We start from the raw sequence: 21,942 nt of genomic DNA, 5'->3' as shown, positions 1-21,942 counted from the left end.
GTCAGTCAGCCATGACCTGCCAGAGTCGTCAGTCAGCCATGACCGGCCAGAGTCGTCAGTCAGCCATGACCTGCCAGAGTCGTCAGTCAGCCATGACCTGCCAGAGTCGTCAGTCAGCCATGACCTGCCAGAGTCGTCAGTCAGCCATGACCTGCCAGAGTCGTCAGTCAGCCATGACCTGCCAGAGTCATCAGTCAGCCATGACCTGCCAGAGTCACCAGTCAGCCATGACCTGCACGAGTCGTCAGTCAGCCATGACCTGCCAGAGCCGTCAGTCAGCCATGACCTGCCAGAGCGGCCAGCCAGTCATGAGCTGCCCTTAAGTCATGAGCTGCCCTTCAGTCATGAGCTACCTCTCAGTCATGAGCTGCCCTCCAGTCATGAGCTACCTCTCAGTCATGAGCTGCCCTCCAGTCATGAGCTGCCTTCCAGTCATGAGCTGCCCTCCAGTCATGAGCTGCCCTCCAGTCATGAGCTGCTCTCCAGTCATGAGCTGCCCTCCAGACATGAGCTGCCCTCCAGTCATGAGCTGCCCTCCAGTCCGGAGCTGCCCTCCAGTCCGGAGCTGCCCCTCAGTCCGGAGCTGCCCCTCAGTCCGGAACTGCCCCTCAGTCCAAAGCTGCCCCCCCGTCCAGTGGCGCCCCTCCGTCCAGTGGCGCCCTCTAGGATGGTCTTCAGTCCGGGACTCGCTGTAAGGGTCCTCGCTCCAGAGGCGCCACCAAAGCGGGTATTGACTATGGTGGAGTGGGGTCCACGTCCCGCACCCGAGCCACCGCCGTAAGAAGGCCCACCCGGACCCTCCCCTTCTATGTCAGGTTTTGCGGCCGGAGTCCGCACCTTTGGGGGTGGTACTGTCACACCCTGGCCTTAGTTATCTTTGTTTTCTTTATCATTTTAGTTAGGTCAGGGTGTGACATGGGGGATGTATGTGTTTTGTATTGTCTAGGGTTTTTTGTATGTTTATGGGGTAGTGTCTAGTCTAGGTGTATGTATGTCTATGGTTGCCTAGATTGGTTCTCAATTAGAGACAGCTGTCTATCGTTGTCTCTGATTGGGAGCCATATTTAGTCAGCCATAGTCATTAGGTAGTTTGTGGGTGATTGTCTATGTCTATGTGTAAGTTGCCTGTGTCTGCACTTGTCATTATATAGCTTCACGTTCGTCGGTTTGTTGTTTTGTTTAGTTTGTAAGTGTTCTTCGTCTTCGTTGATTAAATATGTGTTCATTTCACGCTGCGCCTTGGTCCTCCTCTCTTTCACGTAACGACGATCGTGACAGTAAGAAAACATTTATGATGTTATTTCGTATTTCTGTGTAATATGTTGATGCCTATTCTCCGCCGTGTTGGTGAGCGCTGTCTCACAATACCCCAAGCTGTATGTTGTGGTAAAGTTATTTTTTTAAATCTAACACAGCGGTTGCATTAAGAACCAGTGTATCTTTCATTTGCCATACAACAAGTATTTTTATGTAAAGTTTATGATGAGTGCTTTGGTCAGATTAGGTGAGTGTGTAATATCTCCGGACATTCTGGGTGTCACGTTCCTGACCTTATTTCCTTTGTTTTGTCTTTGTTTAGTTGGTCAGGACGTGAGCTGGGTGGGTATTCTATGTTATGTGTTTCTATGTTGGGTTCGTTGTATTAGCCTGATATGGTTCTTAAATCAGGGGCAGGTGTTTTACGTTTCCTCTGATTGAGAACCATATTAAGGTAGGCTGTTCTCACTGTTTGTTTGTGGGTGATTATTCCTGTGTCAGTGTTTGTGCCACACGGGACTGTTTCGTTCGTTCGTTCGTTCGTGTGTTTCCTTCCTGTTCGTGCGTTCTTGTTTGATGTTCTCAAGTACAGGTCTGTTCACGTCGATTTGTTATTTTGTCAAGTGTTCTTCGTGTTCGTCTTTCACAAATAAATCAAGATGTATTCACACTACGCTACATATTGGTCCGATCCTTGCTCATCCTCAGACGAGGAGGAAGACGAGCGTTACACTGGGGAAATTTTGCTACGTATTCACAATGTATAACCACGATTTGCAGCTCTAAATATGCAAATTTTCGAACAAAACATAAATGTATTGTATAACATGATGTTATAAGACTGTCATCTGATGAAGTTGTCCAAAGGTTAGTGATTAATTTTATATCTATTGCTGGTTTTTGCGAAAGCTACCTTTGCGGTGAATAAATGCCTTTGTGTGTTTGGCTATTGTGGTAAGCTAATATAATTCTATATTGTGTTTTTGCTGTAAAACACTTAAAAAATCGGAAATATTGGCTGGATTCACAAGATGTTTATCTTTCATTTGCTGTATTGGACTTGTGATTTCATGAAAATTATATTATATGATATCCCTGTCCCGTTAGGCTAGGCTATGCTAGTCAGCTTTTTTGATGAGGAGGATCCCGGATCCGGGAGGGTGATGAAGTAGAGGTTAAATAAAGGTTAAATAAATAAAATAAAAATACATGTCCTGGAGGGCATAGAGCTCGGCCCCAGTGATGTACTGGGCTGTGCGCACCACCCTCTGTAGCGGCATATGATCGAGGGCAGTGCTATTGCCATACCAGGCATTGATGCAACCCAATCAAACTATCTCAATGGTACAGCTGTAAAACTTTTAGAGGATTTTTTAAGTCTTTTGTGATTTGAAGTCTTTAGTAATTTGGACACAGAGGAACTTGAAGCTCTCGACCTGCTCCGCTGCTGCCCCGTTGATGTGGATGGGTCTACGGTGTCTGGGATGGTGGAGTTAATGTGTGCCAGAACCAGTCTCTCAAAGCGCTTCATGATTACAGAAGTGAGTGCTACAGGGCGGTAGTCATTGTGGCATGAAGCCTTAGAGTTCTTGGGGACAGGAATGATGGTGGTCATCTTAAAACTAGTGGGGATTACAGACTGGGACAAGGAGAGGTTGAAAACTACCGTGAATATGCCTGCCAGCTGTTCTGCGCATGCTCTGACAACGCGTCCTGGAATACCGTTGGGCTCCGTAGCCTTGCAGGTGTTGACCTGATTGAAGAGCTTTCTTACGTTGGCCTCGGAGAGCGAGATCACCCAATCCTCTGGGTCGGCCCTCACACCCGGCACCATGTTGTTGTTGTCAAAGAGTGCATAGAATGCATTGCGTTTATCTGGTAACGACGCATCGTTTGGGAGATCACAGTTGGGTCTTCCGTAATGGACTGTAGCCCCTAACACATGCAGCGGGCGGCGGAGCCTGTGTTATATGATCCCACCTTTTTCCTATATTGTCCCTTTGCTCGTTTGATGACTCTGCAGAGGTCATAGAGGGCCTTGTTGTACTTATTCCTGTCCTCGACTAGTCTCAGGGTTGTCTACGATAGCCCTGTTTGCGGTAGCCCTGTCCTTTACTTTAGCGCCAACCTTGGTGTTAATCCAGGGCTTTTGATTGGGGAAGCCAATCCCTAGCATACAGCCTTTCCGCTAGCCTGCGGTTGTGTAGTAGTGGAAGGTAGTGCAGTCCTAGGCCCATTCCTTGGCCTAGGGTACAGTAATTAGCTATTTGCACAGTCACACGCACACACACACACACTAGCACACTGGGGCTTGGAGCCGCTCAGCACTGCAGCAGTAGCCTTTCACAGCTCTGATGAGCTGCAGTAAAATGGAATAATTCAAAACTACAGCAGTAAGGCAGCAGATCATTTCAGGTTGAAGAACACAGCATCGCAGGCAGGCACGCAGACGGTGTGTGACAAGCTAGCAGCACAGTCAGTGTCAGAGTGCTTCTCAATCACAGGTCCTTAACTAGATTAGCTAACAGACATCAGAAAGTATTCACACCCCTTAACTTTTCCCACATTTTGTTGTGATATGGCCTGACTTTAAAATTGACTAAATTAAGATGTTGTGTCACTGATCTACACACAATACCCCAATAGTGTCAAAGTGGAATTATGTTTTTAGAAATGTTTTTGCCTTCATTATGGCAAGCCTATAAGTGCAGGAGTAAAAATGTGGTTAACATGATTTTTTTATTGACTACCCCATCTCTGTACCCCACACGAGTAGTGCATTTCAAGCACATATTCAACTACAAAGACCAGGGTGGTTTTTCAATGCCTCATAAAGAAGGGCACCGAATAATACACCACATGACCAAAAGTATGTGGACACCTGCTCGTCGAACATCTCATTCCAAAATCATGGGCATTAATATGGAGTTGGTCCCCCCTTTGCTGCTATAACAACCTCCACTCTTCTGGGAAGGCTTTCAACTAGATATTGGAACACTGCTGCGGGGACTTGCTTCCATTCAGCAACAAGAGCATTAGTGAGGTCGGGCAGTGATGTTGGGCGATTAGGCCTGGCTCACAGTCAGCATTCCAATTCATCCCAAAGGTGTTTGATGGGGTTGAGGTCAGGGCTCTGTGCAGGTCAGTCAAGTTAATCCACACCAATCTCGACAAATCATTTCTTTGTGGACCTCGATTTGTGCACGGGGGCATTGTCATGCTGAAACAGGGAAGGGCCTTCCCCAAAGCACAAAATTGTCTAGAATGTCATTGTATGCTGTAGCATTAAGATTTCCTATCACTGGAACTAATGGGCCTTGCCCGAACCATGAAAAACAGCACCAGACCTTTATTCCTCCTCCACGAAACTTTACACTTGGCACTTTGCATTCAGGCAGGTAGCGTTCCCCTGGCATCCGCTAAACCCAGATTCGTCCGTTGGACTGCCAGCATGATACATCATTCCAGAGAACACGTTTGCACTGCTCCAGAGTCCAATGGCAGAGTGCTTTACACCACTCCAGCAGACGCTTGGCATTGCGCATGGTGATCTTAAGCTTATGTGCGGCTGCTCGGCCATGAAACCAATTTCATGAAGCTCCCGAAGAACAGTTATTGTGGTGACGTTGCTTCCAGAAGCAGTTTGGAACTCGGTAGTGAGTGTTGCAACCGAGGACAGATTATTTTTACACGCTGCGCGCTTTAGCACTCTGCTGTCCCGTTCTGTGAGCTTGCCGTTGTTGTGCCTAGACATTTCCACTTCACTTTCCGCTGCCCCTATAATCGCCAAGCCTGTCTCTTCTCTCTGGGGAGGTTCCAATTTATTCGAAGGCAGCCAGCGTTCGTCCTTTATTTAAAGGTGGAGATCAAGCTGATCCTAACTGTTATAGGCCTATTTCTATTTTGCCCTGTTTATCAAAAGTGATGGAAAAACTTGTCAATCAACTCACTGGATTTCTTGATGTCTATTCTCTCTGGTATGCAATCTGGTTTCTGCTCAGGTTATGGATGTGTCACTGCAACCTTAAAGGTCCTCAATGTCGCCATTCTCCTTGATTCTATGCAATGTTGTGCTGCTATTTTTATGGACTTGGCCAAAGCTTTTGATATGGTAGACCATTCCATTCTTGTGGACTGGCTAAGGAGTATTGGTGTCACTGAGGTCTTTGGCCTGGTTTGCTAACTACCTCTCTCAAAGCGTGCACTGTATAATGTCAGAACATCTGCTGTCTCAGCCACTGCCTGTCACCAAGGGTGTACCCCAAGGAATGATCCTAGGCCCCATGCTCTTCACAATTGACATCAACAACAGCTCAGGCAGTAGGATGCTCTCACATCCATTTATATGCAGATGATACAGTCTTATACTCAGCTGGCCCCTCCCCGGATTTGGTGTTAAACACTCTACAACAAAGCTTTCTGAGTGTCCAACAAGCTTTCTCTACCCTTAACCTTGTTCTGAACACCTCCAAAACAAAAGTCATGTGGTTTGGTAGGAAGAATGTTCCTCTCCCCACAGGTGTGAATACTACCTCTGAGGGTTTAGCGCTTAAAGTAGTCACCTTATACAACTACTTGGGAGTATGGCTAGATGGTACACTATCCTTCTCTCAGCACATATCAAAGCTGCAGGCTAAAGTTCAATCTAGACTTGGTTTCCTCTATCTTAATCGCTCCTCTTTCACCCCAGCTACTAAAGTAACCCTGATTCAGATGACCATCCTACCCATGCTAGGTTACAGAGACTAAATTTATAGATCAGCAGGTAAGGGTGCTCTTGAGCAGCTAGATGTTCTTTACCATTTGGCCACCACCAATGCTCCTTATAGGACACATCACTGCAATCTATACTCTTCTGTAAACTGGTCATCTGTATACCCGTCACAAGACCTACTGATTGATGCTTATTTATAAAACCCTCTGAGGCCTCACTCCTCCCTATCTGAGATATCTACTGCAGCCCTCATCCTCCACATACAACACCCATTCTGCCAGTCACATTCTGTTAAAGGTCCCCAAAGAACACACATCCCTTGGTCGCTCGTCTTTTCACTTCGCTGCAGCTAGAACGAGCTGCAACAAACACTCAAACTAGACAGTTTTATCTCAATCTCCTCATTCAAAGACTCATGGACAATCTTACTGACAGTTGTGGCTGCTTTGAGTGATGTAATGTTGTCTCTACCTTCTTGTCCTTTGTGATGTTGTCTGTGCCCAATAATGTTTGTACCATGTTTTGTGCTGCTGCCATGTGTTGCTACCATGTTGTTGTCATGTTGTGTTACCATGCTGTGTTGTCATGTGTTGCTGCCATGATATGTTGTCGTCTTAGGTCTCTCTTTATGTAGTGTTGTGTTGCCTCTCTTGTCGTGATGTGTGTTTTGTCCTATATTTTAATTACATTTATTTTTAGGCCTTTTGCCTTTTGGTAGGCCCTCAATGTAAATAAGAATTTGTTCTTAACTTACTTGCCTAGTTACATAAAGGTAAAATAAAAACAATAACAGCACATTCAGTTGACCGTGGACAGCTCTAGCATGGCAGAAATTTGACGAACTGACTTGTTGGAAAGGTGGCATCCTATGACGGTGCCACGTCGAAAGTCACTGCAGTAAGGCCATTCTACTGCCAATGTTTGGCTATGGAGATTGCATGGCTGTGTGCTCGATTGTATACACCTGTCAGCAACGGGTGTGGCTGAAATAGACGAATTCACTAGTTTGAAAGGGTGTCCACATACTTTTGTATATATAGTGTAGATATGTACAAATAAAAAAGGCAGATGCTGAATATCCCTTTGAGCATGGTGAAGTTATTAATTAGGCTTCAGATGGTGTATCAATACACCCAGTCACTACAAAGATACAGATGTCCTTCCTAACTCAGCTGCCGGAAAGGAAAGAAACTGTTCAGGGATTTCACCATGAGGCCAATGGTGATTTTAAAACACTTACAGAGTTTAATAGTTGTGATGAGAAAACTGAGGATGGTTCAACAATATTGTAGCTACTCCACAATACTAACCTCAATGACAGAGTGAAAAGAAGAAGGCATGTGCAAAGTAAAATATTCCATAACATGCAACCTGTTTGCAACAAGGCACTTAAGTAAAACTGCAAAACATGTGTCGAAGAAATTAACATTTAGTCCTGAATACAAAGCGTTATGTTTGGGGCAAATCCAACACATCACTGAGTACCACTCTTCATATTTTCAAGCATGATGGTGTCTGTATCATGTTATGGGTATGTTTGTCATCGGCAAGGACTAGGGATTGTTTTTTGATAAATAGAAACGGAATACAACTAAGTACAGGCAAAATCCTAGAGGAAAACCTGGTTCAGTCTGCATTCCAACAGACACTGGGAGACAAATTCCCCTTTCAGCAGAACAATAACCTAAAACACAAGGCCATATCTACACTGGAGTCTACAATGACGTTATCTACTTACAGTTTTGACTTAAATTGTCTTGAAAATCTAGGGCAAGACTTGAAAATGGCTTTCTAGCAATAATCAACAACCAAATTGACAGAGCTTGAAGAATTAAAAAAAGAATAATGGGCAAATCTTGTACAATCCAGGTGTGCAAAGACTTGAGTGGATACTTTCTAAAGGCACTGTATGTGTTTTTGGCTCTCTGGGTTGGCATGCTAGCCAAGCTAGCTCCTGTAGCTTTTTTTTTCTTTTCTGTCAACATTTTATTTTGCGTTAGCTAGCATAGATAGCCAAGCTAGCTCCTGTAGCTTTTTTTTTTTTTTTCTGTCAACATTTTATTTTGCGTTAGCTAGCATAGATAGCCAAGCTAGCTCCTGTAGCTTTTTTTTTCTGTCAACATTTTATTTTGCGTTAGCTAGCATAGATAGCCAAGCTAGCATAGATAGCTTCACTCGCTGTCAACAATCTAAATGATTTTGTCAGATCAATAAGTATGCACTTTATTATCTATTAGGGCACTGGATGATCTAGTCAATATCATAATCATTGACTATCTTCCCTGACAACTGACCTCTCTGTTTGTTAGCAACCTGCCTCGTCTTCCTGTTGTTAACAACTGAACCGCTGTGTTCAGAGGTCTAGTTGTCATGACTACATCATCACAGGATCATCACAGGATGACAGACATACATAATGAAGGATGTTACCTTGTAGCTGTAGTTCAATTCCAGAGTAGGAGACCACTGACTTCATCCACACTTCACATTGAACAGTTTTCCTCATTTTCATACAATATACACCTGCTTGGGGTACTAGATTAAATTCTAGTATCTTTCCCAAAATGTCTAAGAAATTAGCAGGATTTCCAGAATTCTCCAACAAGGATATCTGTAAATCCTTGGAATTTTGGGGAAATTACAGGAATTTGTAACCCTAAACATACAGAGACCAATCCAATGGTCTACTCACCACTGTAGGTGATGATCCTGATGGTGGAGTCCCCCTCTCCGAAGCGTGTGATGGGGGTGAGGCGCACCTCGTAGGCCGCAGGCTTGATGAGCTCTGTCAGGTTGTGTGTGTTCAGCTCTCCCTTGGTGATGGTTCCATCCACGGGGATCTCCTGCTCCCACCACCTCTGGAGCCCCGTCTGGACGGGAGGACACATGACAACAGAGTTAGAATTACACACACACACAGTGTAAAGAACACTATGAGACTCCCACATTCCGGTGATTCAAACCAGTGTTGCCTTCATACACAGAGAAGAAAAGTGAGCACAGGTTGAATCAGATTGAATTGGAATGAGTCTCGTGTCATGAATGTAGTCTACACATCTCTACAAGGAAGGGGGCATGACCAGTAGTGATGCATTCTCAAGACTCCTTGAGTTTTCCTTCTCATCCTTATCAACAGCCTCTTATCAAACATGGTCATCTTTGAAGTTTCCCTCTAACCACGGTCCACATGTTTCTCTATGCATCGCATCACACAGACCGGGCCCCTGCCTTAAAAGAGACTAACCGTAAACAGAATTTTCCATCACATCTTTAGACGTTGCTCTCCCGTGAACCCGCTTTCAGGTGATGATCTAATTTAAGTCATCCTCACACGGCTACTGCTATTCATGCCTGGTGATACAATGGCAATGTGGCTTTGAACCAGCGTGGAATTCAAAGAGGCAAGTGATGCATTCCACATCCATTGGGAACCATGAAAGGGCTTGAGCATGAGAGAGAATAAGGGAAAAGAGGGATGTATTTTCTTCTAGAGGATCAGTTAGGATAGCAGAGACCTGGAAAAGAGAATGGTAACAGCTCCTGCATCACAAATAGTCACCATATGCCATTGCGAATGTGTGTTGCCAGGATAGAGAGGAAGGGAGAGTGAGACTAGAGGGAGAGAGAGAAGCAATGGATGAGTTTGTAAGGATGTGCAGTGTGTGTGTGTGTGTGTGTGTGCGTGCATTTGTGGGTGTGTGTTTGGTAGGCCAGTGCCAATTAAGTAATTAACCAGTGTGAGTCTGCTGTGTAATTACCAACTAAGAGTTAGGTTCACAGGTAAATAGCTCTGGTTTTGTCTGTTATTTATAATTGTAGACAGGCTGTAACAGTTTGCCCCAACCCTTTTAATTTCCACTGTACCACAGAGTCCAAAAGGCACCTCTGCTAATTTGCATGAATTGCAAGGGTTTGGAGATGAGTTTGATGAAGTGTGTCTGTGTGTGTGTGTGTGCATGAATGTGCGTCCATGTGTGTGTGTGCATACAATATGAGTGCATGCGAGTATCCATGCATGTGTGTGTGCGTGAATGATGAAGTGTGTACAATGCTGTTCGGGGCAGATGGAGGCCTTAAATGCCAATCTTGGCTCCAGAACCACTTTGCCTCAAACTCTGACTGAACAAATGGAAGCTGATGACTCCATCTTTCCACCATCAGGGAACAGAATTGTCTTTTAAATAGTTAATTAAATCTATAATTGCTCATTACAGAAGCCTTTTACTATTTTAATGTGATTTGCAACAGTGCGTCTCTGTTCAACTTCTTTAGGTTTGGTACTTCTGTTTTATTCTCCCATTATTGTTTGTTTGACTTGATGCAATTATCATTTTCTGCGTGTAACTCATTACCTTTCACTCCTAGTGTTTCTTCACAGGGAGTCAGACAGAGGCAGAGTGCCATATCACATCTAAATTCACTTGATTGCAGCAACAGTTTGTGGGATTTTTATGGTACCTTTAAGAACCAGAGAAGTTGATCAAAGAGACGGGTGCAGAGTGAAACGCAGGACTAATCAAAGTGGCTTTCAACATTAGGAGAGAGAGAACGAGAGAGAAGAGGGAGAGAGAGAGTTAGATAGAGGAGGAGGGAGAGAGAGAGAGATTGATTGGCTGCATGTAATTAGTCTGCTGCTATTGATCTGTGCTGCTCCTCGCCCCGCTCACTGATCCAACACTGACTGACAGATCAATTGACGGAGGAGGAGGCGCAAGAGAGCGAGAGAGACAGAAATAGAAGAGGAAGAAGGAAGAGGCTGTCATTGCTTCATTGCAGCGAAGGAGGGAAAGAAAGAGAGAAAGAGAGAGAGAGTAAAAAGGATAAGGCTGTCATTGCAGCGTGAGGATGCTTCAGGAGGGAAGAAGGGTGGAACAAGAGAGAGAAACAGAAGGCGAGAGACATAGAGAGTAGAAAGAAAGGCTGCCTTGTCTTTGCAGTGGGCTGACATGGAAGTAGAGTGTTCAGAAGTGAAGCTCACAGACAGACAGCAGCCATGACTGCCAAGGTGCGCCGTGATCCTGCTCTGTGCTTCTCCTCGCTCCTATACGCTCCTTCCTTTCAACTAGGGCCTCACACTCTCTTTCCTCGGCCCAACCGGCCTGTTCTACCCGTCCGCCTGTCTGTCCGTCTGTCTTTCACACCAGGCCCCAGACAATAACAGAGAACCATTATAGAGGCATAAAACCCACTAGGCCTCAGTATTAATTCAAAAGCAACTGCGAAGGGGTAATGATTATGTGGGAATGGAGGGGGAACATAACAGAACAGGCGTAGTGTTAGCTGCTCTGCTCATGGCTATAAATAGCAGATAGAGGAGTGGAGGAGCGGTCCATGTGCCAACGCTTTCATTACTGCACCACTGTCTCAGCTCACTCCTCCCAGCATCCTACCGGGGGTATCTAAACATTTATTTATTTATGAAGGAGGGAAACACTCCTCCTCCTTCCTCCCTCTCACTCTCCCTCTCTCTCTCTTGTTCCCTCTCTCCTCCTTACTCATTCATGTTCCATCGCTCTCTCAATCGCAAAGAGCGATGAAAACAGAGTGCTCATTGCGAAGGAAGAAAAGTGGAAAAGAAAAAGGGTCAAGATTCAATCATTTCTTGGCAGATGAAACATGAAGGAGAGGCTCACCTTCAAGGTAAATGTTACCGATGGGCCCCCTCTTAACTCCCCTAAAGCATAATACCTCCTGTATCTAAGACAACAGCAGGTAGGGAGGCCTGGGACACACAGCCTAGTTGAGATGCACTCCACTACCTTGGGAGGAAAAAAAGTGTAAAGGAAAATGAATTCTCGCAAACAACGATTTTCTGCTTGCCAGGTAGGAAATAAAAAACAAAAGCGAGCAAACAGGCGGGACTATTTCCTTGCCTTTTCTTTTTCTCTCCAAACAACAGCAAAATAGATTATAATGTTAATGTGATTGCTGAATTACTGTCGGCCCATTTTAGCACCAGCGCAGAATTAATCTGTGAAATTGTGAAAAGGACCAGTTGAATTCCAGCGAAGGGAGAGTAAATGCGTCTTCCTGGCAAGCTCTCGAAAACCAGCCTGCCTGGCAAGCAGGAAGCCGGCGTACCATTGGCTCCCGCGGCGAATGAACGAATCACATGAATGCAACCAAATTCATTAACAAACAAGCCGACTGAAATTGTTGACAGAAAAATCCTTGAGGTACAGAAACAAGCCCGGTTTTAATGGGTTTTTCAAGCGTAAATTCCGGACGGGGTGTAGTAGGAAACAAATATGGAATTATATAATTTATCGGAAAAACAGAGTATAACTACAGCTATTAGACTCGGTATTAGACTCACTCAATGTGAGGACGTCAGTTCAGAAGGCTTAACTGTCGCCTGTAATGCAGTGGCTCTGAATAAGAGCTTCCACTTAACCAATAAAGCCTAACAAATACTACAGCATATTTCCCTGTAATAGTTGGGGTTAATGTGATCAAAACTGCCATGATCAACATTCTCAGACCATCAACAGACAGACAGAATCATGCAGAGACCTACAGTAGCGTACGTTTCTACATTATATTTCTGTAGGTTGTGAAAGTCAAATATAAAAAAGAGAAGAAATTGTGATCAGAAAAAAAAGAGAGAGGAGGGATCAGTGGTAGTGGGAAGGAGAGAGAGATTGACAACCATAAATCAATGCTGACTGCCTGTCATCTGAAGCCTTCATCTGCAGGTAAACAGGACCAATGGCTGCCACTCCTTTAAACACATGGTGCTCTCTCTCCACTGGGCCGATGGAGCTGTCCAAGGAGAACAATAACAAGCAAGCAATGCATAGAATATGGGTTGGGAGTATCTACAGAGCCTCTATGTCCCTGACTGGTTATTCTGATATTCCCTCTATCATGTTACTTTTCTGTCATATGTAAAGGCCTTTCTACATCCAGGGTTAGGGTTAGGATGCACACGCACACACCTACCTGTCGTATGCCGAGGCGGTAGGCCACAATGCGGTCCACGGCGTTGGGATTCATCTGGGTCCACTGCAGTTTGAAGCCGTAGACTGTAGGTCGGTTCTGCCACAGAGGACTGTACGTGTCGTAGTAGAACTCTGGGGGATACGCCTTCCCTGTAAACAAAAAACAATATTTAGGACTAATTCATCTTTGTTTTTTGCATTTTCCATTTTTGTTCAGCTTTACCTGTGGCATCGAGGGAGTAAGGGAACCAACCCATACGTATCAGAGATACTGGATCAAGATAAATAAGGTCACATACTGCACAATATTTGCGATTTATTTTGGGTTACCAAAATGCAAATATGTCATGTTGAGTATTATTCCACAAAATGGCTGCAAGGCATCAACCAGAAGAGTTGCCTCCAGCAGCCCTGTATTTACCACAGTTTGATGAGGAGTCAGGTGTGTGAGTTCTTTTTTTACAGAAGTCTGTCAATCTTTCTCAGGTATTTTGTCAATAAAGCTGTTTGATTTGATCGCCAGCCACATGGCCAACTGTGTTATTGTCAGGACAGAAAACGACTGTGTGTTCAGTACGGTGTTCTGAAGTGGGCTGCTTGACATATTACATTTTTACAGAAGAGACGGAGAGCCAACAAAAATAGATTTCTCACAGGTCAAAGTAAACACACTAATAGTTAAAAAAAAAATAGCATTCAAGAGGAGACTCTCTAAAGACAGTATAACATTCTTCTCGCTGAGACCAAAACAGGAAGCGGTTCATACAGTTGTATCTGTTGAAATTCAGTCTACTGAAGCACAACAAAAAAGGGGAGGATTTCTAATAGCGATAGTCAAGACAGAGCCTAATGCTAACTCAAATAAAGCGATGCAGTGATCTGACAATATGAAGTTGAGACAGAGCAACTTGCTGATCTCTCCTGCAGCAAAGTCTATTAGAGCTGCCATGGCGGTTTATGTCATCGATGACTTATTAAGACTCTCTATGCAGACTCCCAGACACATTTAATGATCCCCAGAGTTAAGGGTTTAGTCCCGCAGGCTTGGGAGGGTCAACCTATCAGTACTCAGTCTGAAGAGTGTGAACCAATCAGTGGAGTTTATCCCCACAGGCTGGGAAGTGTCAACCAAACAGACCACAGCTCCATCAGGTGTCTGCCTGCCAGAAGGGCCATCATAGTGGAAAGAATTAAGGGACTGGGTCACTTTTTAAAAGAGAACAAAGGGTAAAAAGTTCACTGGGCAAATTTCTGTCTCACAACATCATGGCTTTAAGACTAGTGTTAGGAACATAAGCACTTCGGTACACCCACGATAAAATGAGCAAAATACAGTATGCGAACGTAATCATTATCATTTGATTTGATTTGTTGTCTTCTTCTGTATCCAACCCTTTCCGTTTGGTTCAAATGAGCGAAGCTGTTGTTTGATTTAGTTTAGAGACAGCAGGGGTTCAAACTGTACAGTGGAACCCAGTTCCTACATTTGAATATAAAAATGGATTTTATCAAACAAACCTATGCTACATTTTATCTCTGGGACCCTCAGGATGACATCAGAGCAAGATTACTGAATGTAAGTACATTACTTACCTTCAGAGGTGAATGTATCAAACCAGATGCCGTGATAAAAGTTTTTTGTTGTTGTGCACTCTCCTCAAACAATAGCATGGTAGTTTTTCACTGTAATAGCTACTGTAAATTGGACAGTGCAGTTAGATTAGCAAGAATGTAAGTGTTCTGCCCATATAAGACATGTCTATGTCCTGGAAAGTTTGCTGTTACTTACAACGTCATTCTAGTCACATTAGCGCACATTAGCAACAACCATCCCGGTATATGGACACCGATCCCGTAAATGCTTAAGAGGTTAAACGTTTTTGATCTTTATTTTAGAAGGAAGCCCAATTGAGACCAAGATCTCTTTTGCAAGGGAGCCCTATAACATAACATAACTCAACAAATCTGACTTAGCATCCAAACAATCAATTCAGAGGTTAAGCCTCTACGTTTACAATCAATCAATTCAGTTTCTGAAGATAGGACTTCTAAAACCCATCAACAAAATACTGATAAAAAAAGGTTGTATACCGCTTTGGGCGTAAATCAAGATTGACTGTTTCTTTCAGCCACTCACCAGTTTGATCAATTCTCATAATCACCTAAGATAATAAGTCACAATCTCTCCTGAACGTGTTTTGTCCTGAGACCTATAGACAATAAATCAGGTTAATGAAGCTTTGCATTTGTTTGGACAGCCGAGTAAAGACCACAAGCCTATACATGGATAAAGCTGTTTAAAATACAATATTCTAATCCACACCAAAAAAAAAACGCTCATTCATCAACAAGATAATATAATTTCCATAGAACAAGAGGAAGAAACCCAATAGCGCTAGAGCTGAACAATATCTTGGGGAATGTGTTTTGGTATCTTTACCATAGAAACCTGTTTGGATACAGGAAGTGTATACTAATGGATTTAAATGTGCTATTTATCATGCTCTTTGTATCACAGTTTAGAATGAGTTTAGAATCCAGTCAACCATGTTTTCACAAGTCATGAGATGCAAAAACAATTCATGGATTCCTAACCATCTCTTCTGTTCAGGGAAGTATATGCTGTTTTGAGAATGTATTCCCAAAATTAGCATGCACTTGAGATATGTAACTAACCATCGCATAACTGTATTCTACAGTAGTCATCTTTCCAGTAAAAACAATTGTAGAGAAAATATCAAGAACTGAACTGAATACAATACGATTATACCTGGCAGTTGTGAGCTGAGCCCATGCTGGGAAATGTTACAGAAACTCCCAGGGACAAGTCACTCTCTTTGTCTATGTTTCTGTCTCTCTCTGTCTCTCTCTCTCTCTCTTTCTTTTTCTCTCTCTCTTTCTCGTCTCGCCAATTTAATTCCTCTGTTATTCTTTCTATGTTTTGTAGACATGTGACTTTCAAAGGTCATACACTTGTCACAGAAAACCACTCCTGAAAGGACATCCTGTATATTAATGTAATATGAAAAGTCAGCGTTGATCTGAGGGTCGAAAAACCTGTTTCTGTACACAGGTTTTGGGGAAGAAAACAATAGCTCTTCTCCATCTCCCCATGTTGCTTTCTCTCACCCCCGCCCATCTCTCTCTTTCTCTCTCTCTCTCTATTTCTCTCTCTCTACATATCTCTCTCTCTCTCCCTCGATCTCTCTACAATTGAAATAGACTGGAGTGCGACCAACCACAAAGCAAGCAAGGTCAAGCAACGCAAATGAAACAAAACCAAATGATTTTAATTACTAGAGGTCTATTTAGCTTTCAATAGATTACATGCATGACTGGTATGTAATGAATGCAAGCGTTTTCCCAAAGTACATCATTTGTTGTGCATTATCAAGCTACTACATGATGGAACACCGTAGTAAACAATGGACTACTACAACTAGCTACGAATCGCTTATACCGACCTGCCACCACCACTACCCATTTGATTTAAATGGATTATAAACATAATTCGATTTATTTAGAATCTGTCCAGCAGCCGTATGCTAGTCTGTCTTTACCTCCCTCCCGTAGACACAGATGTAGGCTGTATTGTAGCTGAGGCTTCATATAAACACACAACCTGCTCCAGTCACAAGGTTCATAAAGCAGCTAGATGTAGGCTAATGACCACGTTAAATGAATAGCAATTTGGATCTATGAGTAAAACGATAAATTCAGTTCTTATGCCAATTGGCATAAAATGTATTTTAATATTCATTGAAACCAAACGAAATAGAAAAAGTGACAAAACTAAATTATGTTAAACCCAAACTTCAGCAACGCGTGAAGAACAAAAGCCTGTTCTGGAGTGAAATATTCCCAGTGTTTGCACTGGTGGCAACAAACACCCAATGACATATTTGTTTTCCAGTGGCTTAACTGTACCCTAGCCTGGGTTTGGAGAAGGGTTCAAAGAACAGAGTTGCTCAAAGAAACACATACGAATCTGTTTCCCTCATGAGACTCAAACTCTGCTCCCCAAACATCACAGTGCTTTTGTCGAACAAATATGTCTCGACATAGAACATTATAATGTTCCAGTCTGGCTTCTGATTACCAAGGGAAATGGAGATGGATGTATTATTAATATCAACTGAGCTATGGTTACAATTTCACTATTGTTATAATAACGGTTGAAGTAAAGACATATTTAGCTTAATCGTCACATTATCTTTTTCTTTTTACATATAGTAATGGCACTACGCTGCTTATACATATGCCTTTCAGGCTATCATAAAGGATTACACGTCACATGACTTTATATAACCTATACAGTATGCTTCTGTCCTTCAGGGCGGACAGATTCCTATATAACTGATCGATAGATAACACTAGTCATATGCTCCCTGTTGGTTTCTACAGCACATCGTGTCACTCATCATCGGCTATCCATCACTGTCAGACAGCCACACACTCAAAAATAATGGTTCTAGTATAGTACCAGATAGGGGTTTGTAACCATAGCAGAACCTATTTTGGTGCTATATAGAACCGTTTTTGAAGATTATACAGATGTAGGATCTCAATTTGTTCCCTCGTTTGTTGCTGAGAATGTTCCTGTACAGCAGGAAATGCAAACGTGTAGTCGAGGTTGACCAAGGCAGTCCCGCTTTAAATGGCGTTCAGCTTATAAAGGCTTCCTAAAGCCTTCATAAGCACTACATACGTGTGTTACACAGCATCTATAACAGTATGTCATGCTTTATAAAGGGTTCATAAATGTGGCATAACTGTGTGACATAATCACCCATGTCAAATGTGACATAACCCACTCTGTCATATGATATGAACATGTGCTTTATCAAGGGTGACATGTTGTGCTGAAGGATGGCACACGCTCTAAAGTGAAGTCATGTTTGTCGCATTACTCCTAATCTCGCGGAAGGTCTGGTGGACCAACACATCAAACTTGGCCTTCATTAGTCAGGATTAGGTTTAAAATACAATTTTAAGAAGATAAATTGTGGAAATGGGCAGGGTTTTGACATAATTATGACTTTGACGCTGTGTTAACAAGTGATGACCAGGGGGAACGTTTTTGCTAGCAGAGGACATAACCTGATTACAAATACTTTACTCAGTAAGGTCCCTCCGATATAATTCTATGGTCACTCCCACTAAAGCCAACATTAAATGGTTGATATCCCAGACTTATATGTGCTGTGTGCGCAATAACTCCCAATATAAGTAAATTGAAAGTGGTTTTCTTCTGGAACCAACTTACATGTTCTTAAGTACACAAACAACACACACAAATGAAAGCTTTGCAGGTCCATCAACCTTTTTAAATACCGCTCACACCTTACAGTAACCTGTGGATCATGAGAGAACCTTCATAAATTAGCAGAACGTTAATAACCTATTTATTGACACTATGCCGTATCCTGTAATACTTCATTTGAAGTGAGACACCTTCGGTCATTCATAACACATCCATAAAGACTCTATATCGCATGACACTGTATTTACTTTAAAGTCACACACCTTCGGTCATTCATAACACATCCATAAAGGCTGAATGATGTAAATGCAAATGTATTAACACTTAGATAATGATCAATAACAGCTAAAACAAATAAACATGAACGATATGTTCAAACCATACTTTTTTTTTTTTTTTTTACACTACAAATACAATACGTTTCAAAATGTCCAGCAACGTATTTACATTGGACATTACACAGGGCTGTGAATAGTGTGGCTTGTCCATGAGCTGGCAGACGAATGGTTATTGCCTCTCTGCCTGCTGGATGTAGGGCATGTTAGTTCCAACCTTAAAAGTAACAACAAAGAAAGTTAGTAGATCTGTTATGAAATGCCTCTGTCTCACCATCTGGATAAGGTCTGTGCTGCGCCAGAAATACTCTAAATGGGGAGATGGGAAACTCCATTTGATTCATATTATTATATTCTCTTTCATTTACAAATCGCATGACGTTCCTATGAGACGTGGCTGTATTTAGGGTGATTTTTTATTTAGCTGAGCCTCCTAGCTAGCAGATTTCTTTGTCACAGAAATTATTTGAAATAACCATGGAATCTAACTCAACACTTAACTACTACAAATTAATTTTAATTACAATAAATAAATGTTAGCTTACTCATTTTTTTGCAGTCCAGTGGCACCACAAGCGTGCATTTGATTTGCGAACTCATCACATGTGCACTTATTGTGCTACAGAAACACAAAACACTGCTAACCAAACAACAGTGCAGGGCATGCACACTGAATTAAAGGGCAACTACACGCAAAACATTTAAGTTTCTTAGATTTTTCCCAGAACTCAAAAGTCATCCCCTGAGGTGGTTTTAAACCTCTTGGGGCTAGGGGGCAGTGGATTCAGTTCGGATGAATGACGTGCCCAAAGTAAACTGCCTGTTACTCAGGCCCAGATATGCATATAATTGGAAGCATTGGATAGAAAACACTATGAAGTTTCTAAAACTGTTACAATAATGTCTGAGTATAACATAACTGATATGGCAGGCGAAAACCTGAGGAAAATGTTTTTTTGAGGTCACAGTCCATTTCAATGCTTGTCTATCGGATATACAAATAAATAGCTCCCAGATTGCAGTTCCTATGGCTTCCACTAGATGTCAACAGTCTTTAGAAGGGGTTTCAGGCTTGTTTTTTGAAAAATGACCGAGTAGTTATAGTTTTTCCAAGGTGTCTCTCATTAGAAATGTAGTCTAATGAATGAGGTGCGCACTCTTCGTTATTTATTATCCCTATTGAACATACTATTCTCTGTCTTAAATTTGATCATTTATTTAGATATTAGAGTACCTGAGGATTAATTAGAAACATCGTTTGACTTGTTTGGACGAACTTTACTGGTAACTTCTTGGATTCGTTTGTATGCATGTTGAAAGAGTGGATTACTGAACCAAGCGCGCCAAATAAACTGACATTTTTGGGATATAAAGAAGGACTTTATCGAACAAAACAACCAGTTGTTGTATAGCTGGGACCCTTGGGATTGCAAACAGAGGAAGATCTTCATAAGGTAAGTGATTTATTTTATCGATATTTGGGATTTTGTGACGCCTGTGCTGGTTTGGAAAATTATTTTGGTGTGGGGCGCTGTCCTCAGATAATGCATGGTATGCTTTCGCTTATATGCTTATATGCCCCCGTTATTTATTCCACGGTTCTGACTTGGTGTACAGGGAGAATACTGTAAGAACGGACTATGTTCTGAATTCTGTCACTTTCCATTTCGAAAGTGCTGAACAAATAGTCATATGTCTGCCTTAGCTCGCTCATTAATGTCTTAATCGAAATTACGGCTTGCCTATTAGCAACTCATTGTTCCCTTATGCCATAGTTTGTACATCTCAATTGTTATATTGCTTATATTGGTCTCATTAGCATTAGTATCTTATTCCAAATTTTAGGCAATGTTGGAATGATGCATTTCACTGTTTTGCTTTCATTGTGAATTATAATTAGCTCATGTGCTTTTCTCTATGAGGAGGGGATACTTAAGTGATAATGCCCGAGAAGCTGGTGTTTGGAGGATTAACAGTATTGGCACGGGTGTTGTTCGTCGAGGGCTGGCAAACCGTGCCAATATATCCTCCAAACACCGGCTTCGAGGGCATTATCACTTTTATACAACGGGTTGCCAACATATTCAAATAATGATTGATATACTTTCATTAAAACATTTATTTTGATTAATTTATTCATACTATTTCATCCTTCCACAAGATATAGTCCCGACACAAATCTAGGGTTGCTAAAGACACGACAGTCGTTCAGTCTTTTTGTTCTGTATCTATGGACGTGACCCAGTCGTTCCTTCTAAATGTTCCATTGCCATACTGGCTGGCAATGTTCTCATCCCTTGCTTGCTAGCTAGCCAACTACGGCTAACGTATGGTCACATCAAAAAGTGCAGCCAGAATAACAGAAAAGTATCTGCAGTTGCATTTGCTGAAGCTGTTTTCTAGTGACATTAATTTTGACATCCATAACAATTTTTATTTGATTTTTATTTCACCTTTATTGAACCAGGTATGCAAGTTGAGAACAAGTTCTCATTTACAATTGCGACCTGGCCAAGATAAAGCAAAGCAGTTCGACACATACAACAGCACAGAGTTACACATGGAGTAAAACAAACATACAGTCAATAATACAGTAGAAAAATAAGTCTATATACAATGTGAGCAAATGAGGTGAGATAAGGGAGGTAAAGGCAAAGAAAATGCCATGGTGGCGAAGTAAATACAATATAGCAAGTAAAACACTGGAATGGTAGATTGCAGTGGAAGAATGTGCAAAGTAGAGAGAAATAATGGGGTGCAAAGGAGCAAAATAAATAAATACAGTAGGGGGAGAGGTAGTTGTTTGGGCTAAATTATAGATGGGCTATGTACAGGTGCAGTAATCTGTGAGCTGCTCTGACAGCTGGTGCTTAAAGCTAGTGAGGGAGATAAGTGTTTCCAGTTTCAGAGATTTTTGTAGTTCGTTCCAGTCATTGGCAGCAGAGAACTGGAAGGAGAGGCGGCCAAAGGAAGAATTGGTTTTGGGGGTGACCAGAGAGATATACCTGCTGGAGCGCGTGCTACAGGTGGGTGCTGCTATGGTGACCAGCGAGCTGAGATAAGGGGGGACTTTACCTAGCAGGGACTTGTAGATGACCTGGAGCCAGTGGGTTTGGCGATGAGTATGAAGCGAGGGCCAGCCAACGAGAGCGTACAGGTCGCAGTGGTGGGTAGTATATGGGGCTTTGGTGACAAAACGGATGGCACTGTGATAGACTGCATCCAATTTATTGAGTAGGGTATTGGAGGCTATTTTGTAAATGACATCGCCGAAGTCGAGGATCGATAGGATGGTCAGTTTTACAAGGGTATGTTTGGCAGCATGAGTGAAGGATGCTTTGTTGCGAAATAGGAAGCCAATTCTAGATTTAACTTTGGATTGGAGATGTTTGATGTGAGTCTGGAAGGAGAGTTTACAGTCTAACCAGACAC

General features: G+C 42.5%; 1 protein-coding gene across 4 annotated transcripts in view; it reads right to left on the bottom strand.

Moving 5' to 3' along the window:
• LOC139556583 (MAM domain-containing glycosylphosphatidylinositol anchor protein 2-like) overlaps positions 1 to 21,942 on the bottom strand; it is a 362,908-nt gene that overhangs the window by 68,375 nt on the left and 272,591 nt on the right. For all 4 annotated transcript variants that reach the window (XM_071370710.1, XM_071370711.1, XM_071370712.1 and 1 more), the window contains exons 11-12: positions 12,914 to 13,062; positions 8,664 to 8,841 (exon numbers count right to left, since the gene is read on the bottom strand). In XM_071370710.1, the coding sequence (XP_071226811.1) occupies positions 8,664 to 8,841; positions 12,914 to 13,062 (327 nt within the window). The remainder of the gene's footprint in view (positions 1 to 8,663; positions 8,842 to 12,913; positions 13,063 to 21,942) is intronic.

The sequence above is a fragment of the Salvelinus alpinus genome, chromosome 27, assembly GCF_045679555.1.
Source record: "Salvelinus alpinus chromosome 27, SLU_Salpinus.1, whole genome shotgun sequence".
NCBI lineage: Eukaryota > Metazoa > Chordata > Actinopteri > Salmoniformes > Salmonidae > Salvelinus > Salvelinus alpinus.
This window is presented reverse-complemented; position numbering and strand designations above follow the sequence as displayed.